Source organism: Pleurodeles waltl, chromosome 3_1 (genome assembly GCF_031143425.1).
Source record: "Pleurodeles waltl isolate 20211129_DDA chromosome 3_1, aPleWal1.hap1.20221129, whole genome shotgun sequence".
NCBI lineage: Eukaryota > Metazoa > Chordata > Amphibia > Caudata > Salamandridae > Pleurodeles > Pleurodeles waltl.
The window spans coordinates 927,100,210-927,116,713 of NC_090440.1; the positions used below are offsets into that span (position 1 = coordinate 927,100,210).

A 16,504-nucleotide genomic window follows, 5' to 3' on the forward strand; every position below is an offset into this window, starting at 1 on the left:
CAGAGGAAATCCTTTGTTCTGCCTTCCTGGGCCAGGGCTGCCTGGACCCCAGGAGGGCAGAAACCTGTCCGATGGGTTGGCAGCAGCAGCTGCAGTGGAGACCCCGGAAAGGCAGTTTGGCAGTACCCGGGTTCTGTGCTAGAGACCCGGGGGATCATGGAATTGTCCCCCCAATGCCGACAATTCCATGATCTTAGACATGTTACATGGCCGTGTTCGGAGTTACCATTGTGACGCTGTATATAGGTAGTGACCTATGTACAGTGCACGCGTGTAATGGTGTCCCCGCACTCACAAAGTCTGGGGAATTTGTCCTGAACGATGTGGGCGCAACTTGGCTAGTGCCAGGGTGCCCACACACTAAGTAACTTTGCACCCAACCTTCACCAGGTGAACGTTAGACATATAGGTGACTTATAAGTTACTTAAGTGCAGTGGTAAATGGCTGTGAAATAACGCGGACGTTATTTCACTCAGGCTGCACTGGCAGTGTAAGAATTGTCAGAGCTCCCTATGGGTGGCAAAATAAATGCTGCAGCCCATAGGGATCTCCTGGAACCCCAATACCATGGGTACCTCAGTACCATATACTAGGGAATTATATGGGTGTACCAGTATGCCAATGTAAATTGGTGAAATTGGTCACTAACCTGTTAGTGACAAATTATGCCAATGTAAATTGGTGAAATTGGTCACTAACCTGTTATTGACAAATTTGGAAAGCAGAGAGAGCATAACCACTGAGGTTCTGGTTAGCAGAGCCTCAGTGAGACAGTTAGTCATCACACAGGGAACATATACAGGGCACATACTTATGAGCACTGGGGCCCTGACTGGCAGGGTCCCAGTGACACAGACTAAAACAACATATATACAGTGAAATATGGGGGTAACATGCCAGGCAAGATGGTACTTTCCTACAATTATTAATCATGTACTTTATTATGTTGTATTCAAATTACTTTTCTCAGTTCTCACATAGAAAGAACTTCAAGAAAATGCCATTGTATTTAATTTTTGGTCTATTTATAATAACATGCACATATGTTTGTAACGGGAGTCAACTTAGATTTTCACCCAGTATCAATGTTTTAACTTCTCCCATTTAACAGCCTTTTGAAAAGAAATTAGGGGATCTCATCATAATAGCAGAATGCAATATTTAATAATTGAGACCCTCAATAGATTTTTGTACTGTATCCAGGCTGAAGCCTCCTTGAAAACAAACAATGTTCAAATGTGGTTTATAATGACAGCATTAACCAGAAATATGGACTATGCAAGACTTAGCATACTTCATCAACAAAATAAGTTATAATTTGCTGAGAACCTGAAAATATGCATTTCTGCAAAACTAAACAGTGCTATTCAGGCAACAATACACAGCCAATATAACAGGGCATTCTTGTCAACATGGCACTGATGGATATGGGAAAAGGAAAGATGGGACATACCTTCTTCTGCTTCCCTCTCTTGCCTTTGTAGCATCTGCTGTTCCGGCGGCAGTGCTTGCTGAAGAAGCTGCATATAGAACTCGTTCTCCTTCTGCACCTCTTTTTGCTTTCTTAACCTCATTTTGTAACTGACATAACTTTTGAAACCAAATCCCAATGTCACAACAGGGTAGCCAATACTAGGAAGAAAACAACATCAATTATTAAATATACAGTTTTCAGATGTGTCTGAAACATGCCAGATTAAGAGGCCTGAATCAGATGCATGTTGCTGCAACCCTTGTCTATACCTGTTTAATGCTCATAATCCAAGACAAGAAAACTTTATACAAGGTATGAAGAAATTTTAATTTAAATAGTTACCATTGAGTACTTTTCGGTAAAGAATTATGTGGTAGAGGCATACTCTAGTTGCAGATTCCTTACCTTAGAATTTCCTCCAGACATCAGACTGGCTCCGGAGATTTTTCTTTGAGCAGTACCTTTTGATGCCATCAGGTGGTGTCGATCGCCTCCGCATTGGTCACTGGCATCATGATCGCGTGATGACGTCCCAGTCATATACAGCACCACCCTGGCGCCCTGCCTTCAGTTTCTTTTCACAACTTTCTGTGCCAGTTGGGGAGCCATGAAGAACACTGATATTGGTGCATCAAAACTAGGCCATGAAAATGGAGTCCGTGTCCCTAGAATTCAGTTCGCAAGGTGGGGGGGAGCGGGGTGGGAGATGGGTGGTTCGGTAAGGAATGCGCAATTAGAATACATCTCTACCAGATCATTTGTTAACCGAAGGTAAGTAACTTGTTCATCTGATAGTGACTTCTAGTTGCACATTCCTTACCTTAGAATAGATACCCAAGCAATAGCATCCTCGGAGGTGGGCTTTGAACCAAGATCAAACTAAAAAGTCGTGCAGGACCAAACGGCCAAAGTAGCCGTCTCTACAGACCTGTCTGTCCAGGCAGTAGTGCTTTGTGAACGTGTGCAGGGATGCCTACATTGCTGCCTGGCAGATGTGAGCCAACTACGTGGTTGCAGCAGTTGCTTTTTTGCCAAAGCATAGCACATCTTGATGCAGAGGACAACCATCCAGAGATGCTGCGCTTCTACACCGCCTGTCCTTTCTCCGCACCCACATAACGAACAAAGAGTTGATTGTTCACCTGGAAGTCTTTGGTATGATTTAAGGTAGAACGCCAACCCTCTATTTAGATCCAGGCAGTGGAGTCTCTCCTTTTCATGAGAAGGATGTGGGGGTGCGTAAAAGTAGGCAAAACAAAGGATTGGCCTACATTACAGGGCGTGACCACTTTTATGGAGAAAAGAGGCTCTAGTACGAAGCCCTAGTACAAAGCACCACTTTATCAAGATGGCCAGATAGAAATGGTGGCTTTGAAGAAAGATCTTGGAGCTCACTCTCTCTGCAAGCAGAGGTGATGGCAATAAGAAAGGCTGTCTTTAAAGTGAGACGTCACAAGGGACAATTATGTGGTGGCTCAAAAGGAGCACACATAATGTATTTAAGTACCAGGTTTAAATACCACTGCAGCATTATGAATGGGGTAGTTTGGAACATGTGAGTGAGTCCCTCAAGAAACCTCCCAACGATGGGAGAGTTGAACAAGGATGGTTGATCTGGCAGTCTAAGAAAGGCAGAGAGGGCAGAAAGGTTGCCTTTAAGGGTTCCCAAAGCAGAGCCCTGCTGGGTAAGAGAGGATGAACAGTAAAACCTCAGACAGAGGTGCAGAAAGGGGCTCAACAGATTTGTTGGTACACCATGCCACAAATTTGTTCCAACAACAGGGGTATACCGTTTTGATGGAGGTACGCCTGGCTGTCAATATTACATTTCAGACTTTGAGCGGAAGGTTGAAAGCTGTCAACTGCTGCTGCTCAATCTCCACACAAGGAGGCGGAGATTGGAAAGGTTTGGGTGGAGAACAGTCCCCTTGTGCTGCTACAGAAGAGCCTTCAGAAGGGGCAGTCTGGTCGGAGTATCAATGGCCTTGCTCAGAAGCTTGGGATACCATACTCTTCGCACCCAGTCCAGAGCCATAATAATGACTTGCGCCTGGTCGTTCTTGATCTTCTTCAGAACTTTGGGCAGAAGAAGTACTGGCGGAATTTCACAAAGGATGCCTGAGTTCCACTCGAGACAAAAGGCATTGCTGAGCGAGTTCCGCCTTAGAAACTCCAACACACAAAACAGCTGACATTGCACGTTTTCTGCAGAGTTGAACAGATCTAACCAAGGGTCTCGCCACTGCTGAAAGAGACCTTGCGCGACCTCTGGATGGAGATGCCAGTTGTGATCGACCATGGATCAACAGCTGAGGTAGTCTACTCTGACGGGCAGAGAGCCCGTCAGATGTTGAACCACCAGAGATATGCCCTGACGTTCCAGCCATGTGCAGAGGTGCAGAGCCTCTTGACAAGGGGTCCACGACCCCACTCTACCCTTCTTGTTGCAGTACCACATGGTGGTGGTGTCTTCCGTCAATATCTGCACCACTTTCCCTCGGAGAGAGGGAAGGAATGCTTTCAGTGCAAGCCTGATCGCCCTAAGCTCCAGAAGACTGATGTGGAGCCCGGACTCCACCGGAGGCCAGACACCTCTGATCTTCACCTCCCCCATGTGGTCACCCCATCCCAGGAGTGAGGCATCCGTCACCACTGTGAGATCTGGTTGGGGATGGGACAGGGATCTGCATCTAACCCAATTGAGATTCGAAAGCTACCACTGAAGATCTTTCGCAGTTCTCCAAGATATGGACCAAGTCGGAGAGATTCCCCGATGCTGGGCCCACTGGAACTTCGGGTCCCTCTGCAGAGCCCGTATATGCCATTTGCCATGTGTGATCAGCAGGATCCAGGAGGCCATGAGGCCCAGCAGCATCAGTCTCTCTCACCAAAACACAGGATAGAGGCCAAAACATCGGTATCATAGCCTGAGTATCCTGGACTCACTTTTCAGGAGGATAGGCCTGAAACTTCACTGAACTGCTCTGATGAAAGGGAGCGTCTGAGAGGGAGCCAGGTGTGATTTCGACTTGTTTATTGTTTACCCCAGCGAATGCAGGAGGTCTGCCGTAGTCTGGAGGTGGGAGACGACAGCCTGGGGTGAGCCTGCTTTCAACTGCCAGTCATCGAGATAGGGTAAGACTGAAACCCCTAGCCGGCGCAGATGAACCGCAACCACAGTCATCACTTTTGTGAACACCCGAGGGGCGCTGGTAAAGCCAAAGGGTAGCATGGTAAACTGAAAGTGCTCATGATCTACTACAAATCACAAGTAAAGTCTGTGGGCAGGCAGGACGGGAATATAAAAGTAGGTGTCCTGCAAGTCCAACACTACCATCCTGTCTCCAGGGTCCAGGACAGATAGGACCTGAGCCAGAGTGAGCATTTTGAACTTCTCCTTTTTGAGGAAGAGCTTGAGGTCCCAGAGGTCTAAGACAGGACGGGGAGCCCTTGTCCTTTTTGGGCACCAGAAAGTAGAGGGAATAACAACCTGTAGGAAGCTGGTGTGTGGTGGGTACCTAAGGTACTTATACCATATACCAGGTCCAGGTGTCCCCTCTTAGTGAAGTGTAGGCAGTGTCTAGAAGCCAGGCTCTTTAGAGGTAGCTGTGGATGAGCAGCCAAGGCTTATCTAGGAGACATGCAAAGCTTATGAAATACCACTGTAGTCACACAGCACTTACACACATGAAAGAAAACACTCAGTTGTACAAAAATAAAGATACTTTATTTTTGGAACAAAACACCACAAGATACTAGAAAGGTAACCCGCCCTTAGGAGGTAAGTAATACCCTAAATATATACACTAGTAATCAGAAACAGGCATAAAAAGGTTAGAAAACAGTGCAAATAGCAATAACCAATAGTGACCCTAGGGGGATGCACAAACCATATACTAACAAATGGAATGCGAATAAGGTACCCCCACGTAGGTAAGTAAAATGTGTAGAGGGGAGCTGGGAGTACTAGAAAACCACATAAGTAACACAGTACCCCCCAGCGACTAGGAATGCAGGAGTAAGCACTGCATTTTCCCCAAACCACCCAAAAGGAGGAAAAAGAAGAAAAGAAGACACCCAGAAAAGACTGCAAGCAAACCAGCAATGGGTTCCTGAAGAAAGGCCTGTGGAGAGAGGGGCCCAAGTCCAAGAGTCACAGTGGAGTCCAGGAGGAGTAGGAGCTACTACCCACGCAGCTGTGGATGCAGGAGTTGGTTGACGGTGATAAAGAACAGGTCAGCACTGTAGCCTTGGAGCTAGAGAAGAGTTCCTGATGGATGCAGATGAAGTCGCACGCTGGAAGGAAGATTGCAGACGGGTGTTGGTGCAGGAATTCCACCAACAAGCCTTGGCAAAGGCAAACTTGCGGTTAGTGGAAAAGTCGTGCCGCCGGGGACCAGGAGGACTCAACCCGGGAGGGGGAGTCATGGGGAACCCTCAGCGTCACAGAGAGTCCACAGGAGCAGAGGCAGCACCCAGAGGAGTCCCTCAGGATGGGGACACAGGAGTCACAGAAGCCCACGCAGCACTACAAAAGAGGATCCCACACTGCAGAAGAACCACCGCAGGAGGCTGTGCTTTGCAGGATGGAGTACTAGGGGCTGGAGCTACACGCTGCCTGCATCTCCTCCAAGGGATCTTCAAATAAGCCTTGATAGCTGCAAGAGACGTGGTGCATGGGGGTACTGTCCTGCGTGGGAAGGCAAAGGCTTACCTCCACCAAAGTTGGACAGCTGGCAGAAAGGACCAAGAGGACTACTCCGGACCACCACCTGTGATGCAGGATCCTCGCAGCTCAAGATGAGGGGAGATCCAAGCTGCCGGTTGTCGCTTGCTGAATGTGCCTGCGGTTTCAGGGGAGTGACTCCTTCACTGCAAGGGAGATTCCTCGTTCTTGTACAGGCTGAAGAGTTGCAGTCTTCTGAGGATGCACAGCCGGGGAAATCGCGCAAAGCTGGCAGGAGACATGGAAACAAAGTTGCAGAATAGTATTCTTCGTTGTAGCAGATTTTGTCAGTTCCTGAAGGGTCCAGTGGCTAGAAGTCGAAGTGGGGGTTGCAGAGGAATCCTGCTGGAATCTTGCAGGCCGAATCCGAGAACCCACTCAAGAGAGAGACCCTAAACATCCCTAAAAGAGGTATTGGTCACCTGACAGGTAAGCACCTGGTACGTGGGAATTCTGACATTACTTGCCTGGCCTGGTCCCAGAGGTCCCTGGCAACCTTGGAAACAAGATGGCAGAACCCAGGGACCCTCTGGGGGAGCTCTGGGCACCACCCCTGGGGTGGTAATGGACAGAGGAGTGGTCATTCCCCTTTCCATTGACCACTTTCGTGCCAGAGCAGAGACTGGGGGCCCTGAACCAGTGTGGTCTGGTTTATGCACAGAGGGCACCAAATGTGCCCTTCAAAGCAAACCAGTGGCTTGGAGAGGCTACCCCTCCCTAGCCAGTCACATCTATTTCCAAAGGGAGAGGGTATTACCTCCCTTTCCCCAAAGGAAATCCTTTTTTCTGGCTTCCTGGGCTTGATCAGATCAAGCAGGAGGGCAGAAATCTGTCCGAGGAGTGGCAGCAGCTGGGCTGCCCAGGAAACCCTGCAAGACTGGTGGTAGCAATGCTGGGGGTCCTCTAGGGAGCCCCCAGAGTGCATGGAATCATACTCCCAATACTTGCAACAGTATTGGGGTATGAATCAGACATGTTTGATACCAAACATGCCCAGATTCGGAATTAGCATTATGTAGCTGGACATAGGTAGCGACTTATGTCCAATACACACGTAAAATGGCGTCCCCCACTCACAAAGTCCAGGAAAATGGATCTGGAGTTTGTGGGGGCACCTCTGCTAGTGCAGGTGTGCCCTCACACACAGCTACCTGCACCCTGCCCTCTGGGCTGAAAAGGCCTACAATAGGGGTGACTTATACTGATCTGGTGTAGTGACCTGTAGTGAAAACGGGTGCATGCACCCATTTCACGCAGGATGCACTGGCAAGCCTGCAGAGCCCTTTGCATGGGCTCCCTATGGGTGGCAGAATAACTGCTGCAGCCCAAAGGGATCCCCTGGAACGCCAATGCCCTGGGTACCATAAACTAGGGACTTAAATAGGGGGACCAGTATGCCAATTGTGGGAAGAACAAGGTATAATTTCGAGGAGACAGCAAAACTACTGCGGTCCTAGTGAGCAGGAATCCAGTATACACAGTCAAACATATTGACAACAGGCAGAAAATGGGGGTAACCATGCCAAGAAAGAGGGTACTTTCCTAAACAACCTACTTCTGACACAGGGACCCTATCAATGGCTCCCTTGGCCAAGAAAGTCATAGCTTCCTCGCGGAGAAGTGCCAGGTGATCATCAGTCATCCGATTGTAGGATGGAGGCATGGCCGGAGGGGTAGTCCCGAAAGGGAGGGAGTGGCTCCTTCAGACTATTTGCAAAGCCCACCTGTCTGTTGTGATGGAGGATCCTGCCACCATCTGGTCCAGGATGGAGCGACGGACTAGTAAGGTTTGGAGATTGCAGCGGAGGCAGAAGTGTTCTGGGCGGCCCGCTGGCTCCCTGATCCACGAGCACCACGTAGCGGCTGTGCGGCAGGGTGGCTGGATGGGAATGGATGTGGTTGAGAGCCCCTTCCATAGCCATGAAAGGGACGAAAGGTGGACTTTGGGAGGGGGGGGAAAGGAGGGGAGGAGCAGCTGAAAGGCCAAGGGACTGAGTCATAGCACAGGACTCCTTAGAGCGCTCAAGCACCAAGTCCGCTTTGTCTCCAAAGAGACGGGTGCCATCGAAGGGCATGTCTGTTGGCAATCCTCCGAAAAACTAGATGTCCTCAACGAGGCGTGGCTCCTTAAAGCCACCGTCGACGCAACTAATCTGCCCAGTGAGTCGTTCATATCCAGCCCACAATGTATAATGAACTTGGTTGCATCCCTCTCTCGTCAGCAACAGCTTGGAAGAGTATGGCCCAGGACTCCTCTGAAACCTGCAGCAACACCTGCATGTCTGTATCCTATAGGGTATGAGAATAGTGGCCCAAAAGGCATGGGGTGTTCAGACTGCAATGCCAGACTGGAGTAAGAGAACATTTTCTTCCCAAGTTCAAATCAAATCAAATCAAATCATTAACATTTATAGAGCGCGCTACTCACCCGTGCGGGTCTCAAGGCGCTAGGGGGAAGGGGGTTACTGCTTCTCGAAAAGCCAGGTCTTGAGGAGTCTCCAGAATGCGGAGTGGTCCTGAGGCTGGTGGGGAGGGTGTTCCAGGTCTTGGCTGCCAGGTAGGAGAAAGACCTCCCACCCGCCGTGGAGCGGCGGATGCGAGGGACGGCAGCGAGCGCGAGGCCGGTGGAACGGAGGAGACGGGTGGGGTGTAGAAGCTGAGGCGTCGGTTGAAGTTGATCCAGTCCCTTGGATTCCCTATCCGGGGGTGTGGATAGGAATGCACTGGAGGAAGAAGAAGCCTGGAAGACAAGTCTCTCAGGCGTAGGGTGTACAGTAAGGAATTTAGGGGCATTCGGCGCAGGCCGATGGCAGCGGGCAATCGTCCTGTTCACAGGAGCCTCTGGACCAGGCACCTAGAAGGACATCAGTGAGGGCTTCATTAAAAGGTAGAAGGGTTTCCAAGGAGGAAGCCCCAGGCTGAAGCACCTCAGTCAGGAGGTTAGTCCAGACTGCCACAGAAGGTAGCTCAAAGCAGAGGACCTCAGCCATCCTTCTCACTACCAAAGAATACGATGCTCCCTCCTACGTAGCCACAGTAAGAGGAGAAAGCAAGCCAGCGTCAGGAGAGGTATCCACACCACCAGCTTCGCCCAATTCCTGTGCCCAGTCCATTTCAGGGTCTTCCAGCTGGAATTCTAAGGGTTCCAGCGACCCCTCCACACTTTCCCTGTATCCGTACTCATAATAATAAGTGTCAGGATCCAAACAGTGGAATGGAGGCCCTGTCAAAGACTGAATCGGCATTGAGTGATATCGGTCTGCCTCCAGTTCAGTTTTGGGTATAAGTATGGTCTCGATATCAATCGTGGGTCCAACTGACGTCGGAACCTTCAACATCTTTGCCAGCGCCGTAGGAGGTTGAGTTGGCACAGATCCGGAGCCAGGGCTGAAGCCACCGATGCAGAACCCGAAGGGGCCCCCTCTAACCCCACTGGGCCTGAGGGCGTTGCAGGGGAGTTGTTCTGCCCAAATATAAGGCTCATGGTCTCATAAATTCTTTAAGTTGGGCAGGAATCTCTCTGGCCCCAGAAAACTCAGTGAGACACGGAGTCAGCCCAGAAACAGGCTCCAAATACAGAGGCATAGAGCATTGATGCCCTTCCCGCTTCGCATCATCCTAGCGACGGGGCAAAAGAAAACAGCGTTTGTTTTTCTTCGACTTCTTCTTGTGACCCGAATGTCGCAAGGACTTTGAATGGGACGAAGAGGAGTGGTGATCCTTGACGCACCGAAACAGTGTTAAGAACGTGACAAAAAGGTCGAAGTCAGTCAAAAAAAAACAACTGAGGGTAGCACTCTCCGGATCTGCGCGTAGGCTAGCGCAGAAAGAAAGAACGGATGTCAGCGTGTCGATTATATACAACCGCAAAATCATGACTGCGATCACAACGCCAATGATGCACACAGAGTCGACCAATGCCACCTTACGCCGTGCAAGACTCCGGATCCAGTCTGATGCCTGAGGGAAATTCCATGGTAAGGAATTTGCAACTAGAAGTCTCTATCGGATAATACGGTTAAACAAAAACTAAGATCAATGCACTCAGTTGAAAAGTGCATAAATTACATACACATCGGCCAATTGCGGAGACGATTGTGACTCATGATCAAATCAACAACTGCAGTTCAAGCAAAGTAAGAATGCAAAATCAATCTATAAATTCACAATAGGGGTGACTCAGTTGACCATCCAGCCACAAAGCTATAACTCACAGCAACAGTGATTCTGGGTATTTCAATATTTAAAAAACAAAAAACAAAAAAAAAAATCAATTAAAGAGGGCAATGTTACAAAAATGGACTTAAGAAAAAAAAAAAAAACATTTTTGGCCAGCATTCAAGAAATGCCTTTGCTGCGGTTGGGAGGCCAACGAAAGAAAGTGCTGGCACTGACTACCTTTCAAATAATTTGAAGTGAAGAAGAAAATATAAAATCAAAAAGCACCTTGTCTCCGCACTGGGCTCTTGCAACACATTCAGCCTGTCCTGGCATTTTAGCCAACAGCATTTTGTACAGTGGGATTTTGGAGCCAACACTTACAATGTTAACAGCAATGTCCCAGGAAGCAGAATGCTGTAGGCCAAATTAAAGTCTACATGGTCAGATGGTGATGTTCAATAGTCAAACGATATGAAAATCTGCACACCAAAACCCATGACCACATACACGCTGTAGGTATGCAAATTCTTGCTTGAAGGAAAGCCAGCTTTCCAATTTCAGTGATTCAAAGCTAAAAAAAAAAAAATTGCCTAGAGAAAATTGACATTCGCACAGCATCTGCTTGTATCACAAATACAGACTGTAATGTATTGCTGAAGTCCTAAAGATGACTGTGCAGATCTGCATCTGGTGTATATATTTTTCACCGCAGATTAACCTACTCCTTTTTCTTTTAAAAATAAAATAAAATTAAACTCTGGTACCATGAAGGTTGCACAATCAATGAAAATACAGAAATGCAAATAATGGCACTCGCATCATAGTCTCTGTCACATGGTCCTACCCATTCCGCGTATACTGGTACTTTGGAAATGATCTTTTTAAAAAAATAATAAATATAAAACTTTAGAAATCTGTTGAAATCATCAATTACTGCAATATTTGGAAGGTGTATCAACATGTCAAGGCCCTTGTGGAACCGGCTGTAGCCCCTCAAGGCACCCACCTCGCCTCTCACCTTGTTCTCTCTCTCTCTCTGAGACTTGTGCCACTTCTTGCGCTTATTTTGCCTTTTCTCTCTCCTTGTGCCATTTCTCTCACTCCTTTCGTGACCTTTGCCATCTCTCTCGCTCTTTGTGCCTTTTCTCTCATGTTGTGCCTATTCACTCATTCTTTCTTGACTTTTGTGCCACTTCTCTCACTCTTTGTACCTTTTCTCTTGCTTTTTTCCCTTTTCTCGCTATTTGCTCCATTTTTCTTGTTCCTTTTCGGACATTTGCCATCTTTCTCGCTCTTTGTGACCTCAGCACAGTCTCTCTTTCTTCTGTGCATGGCCTCTTCTTGTGCACTTTTCCCACCCTCTCTGCGGCCCATCCCGCCCCCTGCCACTCTTGCCTGTCCCTTGCACCTCTCCTTCCCTACGGTCGTGATCCTCCTCAGCCCCGCCCACCACCCCATCAGCTTCTACCCCCTCCCAGGACTTGCCTAATGGCATTGCACCGATGCCCGAAGGCATGCAATAGGCAAGCCTGTCCACACCCAAAGTCAGAATCCTTGGCCTGCCCCTAACCAACACTACCCTGCAGCTCTCCTTTACCCCTTGAACTCTGTCACTGCACCACCCTCTGCTCGCAGCCACACCACACAACACAACACAAAAGGAGCTTTCATCTGCTCACATTGCTGCTTCACCAACAACACCGCTCCAACAACTCCGACCCAGAACTTATCCACAACATCCAAATCCTCAAACACCTACCAACAAACACATGTGCATCGATAACACACCATATCACGCATGCTTCTTAACACAGGTTCGCTCGGCAAGCATGCCATTGAGATCTGGACCTGCTGGCCACCGCCTCCCCAGCCCTCTTCCTCAGAGAAACATAGCTGACTACAGTCTCAACGTCGGACACTGCTACTCCCTATCTCCGCTAGTTACAAGATTTCCAGGCAAGATCACTTAACAGGCCCAGGGAATCACCATCGTCTACAAAGACACCTTCAACTGTACCACCTTCTCTGAAGCAGGAAAAAAGTACATGGAATACCTCAACTTTATTTTACAAATCACAGCAAACTTCAACCTGGTTGGAATCCTAGTCTACCGTCCCCCAGGCACCTGCACCAACTGCACTAGCAGCATTACAGACTACATCAGTTCCCTAAGTACTCAGTTCCAGCACATTCATCCTCCTAGGAGGCCTCAACTTCCATCTAGAAGTTCAGACAGATTCAAACTCTGCCGCCCTTCCTGACAGCCTAGGAAACCGGAGCCCACCCATGCCACCGGACACATACTAGATACCGTCTTTACATCCTTCAACAATATCACGCTCAACACACCCAAAACAGTTAAATGGACAGACCACGCCATAGTCCGTTTCATAACATTCAGCAACACAGAGGAACCCCCACAGAATTCCCAGCAAGCCGACACTGGAAAAACCTAACGGATGGATTAGACGACTAGTCCGCCAATAGAAAAAACTGGAAACCACGGGTGTCCTGACATGCATCACTGAAAACTTCAACAAGTGGATCACCAACTGTGGCAAAATTCTGGCCCCCAAGAAACAAAGTCAGAGCATAAACTAGAGCATAAGCTAGCTGGCACACAAAAGACCCCAGAATGGCCAAGAGACCCAGCAAACCAACTGGAACAGAAATGGACAACCAGCAAAGTGGAAGAGGAAAATGACACTTTCAAAAATGTCTTTAGAAGGTAGCAACAGCTAATCTGAGAAACTAAGAGAAAGTCCCTAGTCAAATGAATAAATGCCAGCTGCAACAGTACCAAAGAAATCTTCCCAATCGCCAAGGACTTCACCACACCAGCAACATCCTCCCATTACAAGACTTGAGTTACAAACTCTCAAACTTCTTTTGCAGCAAGAACACAGCCATATACAGCAACTTCACCCACAACCGGACCCCCTAACCCTCTCTAAAAGTCCCCAGTGACTAACAAATCGAAGGCAACACAATCACAACACAGGACACCACTAGCACAGATTAAACCACAACTGTCATGAAGATCATAAAGTCCAGGGCTCCGGCAGACCAGTTCCTCTACCATACCTTTGACAAAGGAGCGACCCCCCAATCGGTGAGACCCTTACCACCATCCTCAAAACTTCCATCAGTATAGTCACGTTTCTGGAATCAGGGAAACATGCAGCTGTCTACACCCTCCTAAAGAAAGCCTCAGCTTACTCGACTAAATCTCAACTGATATCCCTCTTTTACTTCAAAGCCAAGGTCGTGGAAAACGTCATCAACAAGCACCTCTCAGGCCACCTCGCCAAACATCAGCTTCTTATTGCCACACAACCAGTATTGATAGCCAACCATAGCAAGAAAATAGACCTCCAAGCAGCAACGGATGACATCCAGATGATCTTCCACAAGGAGGAAACAGCAGCCCTCATCCTTTTAGATCCACCAGCAGCCTTTGACATGGCCTCCCATCCCACTGTAATCCAATGATTCCAAGAAGCAGGCATCCAGTGGCACACCCTCCAATGGATTTGCTCCTTCCTGACTGGAAAAACCCAAAACGTCACCATGCCCCTAATTCTCTGAAGCATGAGAACTAATATGCAGAGTCCTGCAGGGTTCCTCACTCAGTCCAACAGTCTTCATCACAACTCCTCTGGCCAACATCAGGCGTGCTCATTTCATCCTTGCATATGCCAACAACAAACAGAGGATACTGTCTGCCTCGGATAAAACACCCAACACTGGGAACAAGTTCACCGCATGCATAATCAAAGTGGTCATCTGAAAAAATCCAGCTGCTTCCAACTAAACTCTGACTAGACTGAAGTGGCTGTCTTCAGTAATAGCCTCTTATAGTCAAATAGGTGTATAACTGAGAACTCCAAATGTGAAGGGTAAAGACTTTATTAGCACACATATCTGATTGTTGCATTTCAATCACATCCGTAAACTAAGGTACTATTTGGACAATACTGACAAAAAAAACTAAAAAGCCCCCACAAACGAGCCATGAGCTTCTTTTGCAGATTTAGACACATACCCTGGTAAAAACTAGGCCTACAAATGGCACACCCCACATAATGTCTGCAGAGCAACAACTACAAGGAATGAGGAAAAGATGGTGGTGATTTTAATGCTCTTAATTCAAAGGGCACCATCAAGTAACCAATTCTTGAATGTTCTTGCTACCAACTGGAAAAAAATCTTAGGAGTTAAAAAATAATGCAAGATCATGTACAGTGAATGGTTGTTTTACACTCTGCAAGTATCACTATCACTTTTATGGTCAGTCGAACAAATAGTAGTACTCCACTTCCTGACCCAGGAATTGTGTCTGGGTATACTAATGGAAAATATGTGTCAAGCTCCTGCAATAAGAGAGCCACTCTTAGTTCTGGTCAAAAGGAATGGTTGTAAACAATGTGGTTTGGTAGAACTCTTTGGCAAATAAAAACAAATATCTAGGTTTTATTAACCGGCCAGGCAAACATGATTCAATCCTTTTAGTAGAATGATGTTGGAAGCAAGACGGGGCCCTGAAGCTAGCTGTGCCATAGTGAATTCAAACTGGACTTCAGTGATGTAGACCAAAAAGGCAAACCACATTTATGGAATGTTTGTGTTCTAGTTCAATGGTTGGGTCCGGTCTGTAATAGCCAAAAAAGATATAGATATAGATATATATATATATATATATATATATATATGAGTCACTAGAGCGAGGGACTCCTCCCTTTCGGCTCCATTGCGCATGGGCGTCGACTCCATCTTAGATTGTTTTCCCCGCAGAGGGTGAGGTAGGAGTTGTGAATATACTAAATGTGCCCATGCAATGGAGTAAATATGTATGTACATAATGTGTATTAAAAAGTATTTATTTACAATTTTCATTCAACTTATAACGGCTACAGGCTCCTGGGGAGGTGGGAGGGCGCATGTGAATCTGCAACGTCTCATGCCACGAACAAATTTACACTTGGTAAGTGACATTTTCCGTTCGATTGCAGCTACACATGCCGATACACATGCTGTGCATAGACTAATAAGCAGTAATCTCCCCAAAAAAGCAGTGGCTTAGCCTGTAGGAGTTGTCTGAAATAATGTTCGCAATACAGCCTGTCCTACTGTGGCTTGTTGTGTTGTCAACACATCTACACAGTAATGTTTTGTGAATGTATGAGGCGTAGACCATGTGGCTGCCTTACAAATTTCTGTCATAGGTATATTCCCTAGAAAAGCCATTGTGGCGCCTTTTTTCCTAGTGAAATGCGCTCTTGGTGTAATAGGTAGATCTCTTTTTGCTTTAATATAGCAAGTTTGAATACACTTTACTATCCATCTGGCAATGCCTTGTTTGGATATAGGATTTCCTGCATGAGGTTTTTGGAAGGCTACAAACAATTGTTTTGTTTTGCGAAACTGTTTTGTTCTGTCAATGTAATACATTAGTGCTCTTTTTATGTCCAATGTATGTAAGGCTCTTTCGGCTACTGAGTCTGGTTGTGGAAAGAAGACTGGGAGTTCCACTGTTTGGTTTAGGTGGAATGGTGATATAACCTTTGGTAAGAATTTGGGATTTGTACGGAGAACCACTTTATGTTCATGTATTTGTATAAAGTGTTCTTGTATAGTAAACGCTTGTATCTCACTTACTCTTCTAAGTGATGTGATAGCTATGAGAAAAGCTACCTTCCAAGTATTGCATTTCACAAGAGTGCATGGGTTCAAATGTTGGTCCCAATGAGTCGTGTTAATACAATATTAAGGTTCCACGAAGGTACTGGTGGTGTTCTCGGGGGTATGATTCTTTTTAATCCCTCCATAAGTGCTTTGATGACTGGGATTCTAAAAAGTGATGTTGAATGTGTAATCTGCAGATAGGCAGATATTGCTGTGAGATGTATTTTAATAGAAGAGAATGCTAGTTTAGACTCAAGTGTAATAAGTAACTTACAATGTCTTTTGCGGAAGCATGTAGTGGTTGAATTTGATTATTGTGGCAGTAGTAAACACATCTTTTCCATTTGTTTGCATAACAATGTCTTGTAGTAGGTTTCCTAGCTTGTTTAATGACCTCCATACATTCTTGTGTAAGGTCTAAGTGTCCAAATTCTAAGACTTCAGGAGCCAGATTGCT

The 16,504-nt window shown here is 47.0% G+C and overlaps 1 protein-coding gene across 1 annotated transcript in view; it reads right to left on the bottom strand.

Annotated features, from left to right (window-relative positions):
* Window positions 1-16,504, bottom strand: part of MACO1 (macoilin 1) — a 239,647-nt gene that overhangs the window by 165,462 nt on the left and 57,681 nt on the right. The window contains exon 5 of the mRNA XM_069223924.1: window positions 1,455-1,633. Coding sequence (XP_069080025.1) covers window positions 1,455-1,633 — 179 coding nt within the window. The remainder of the gene's footprint in view (window positions 1-1,454; window positions 1,634-16,504) is intronic.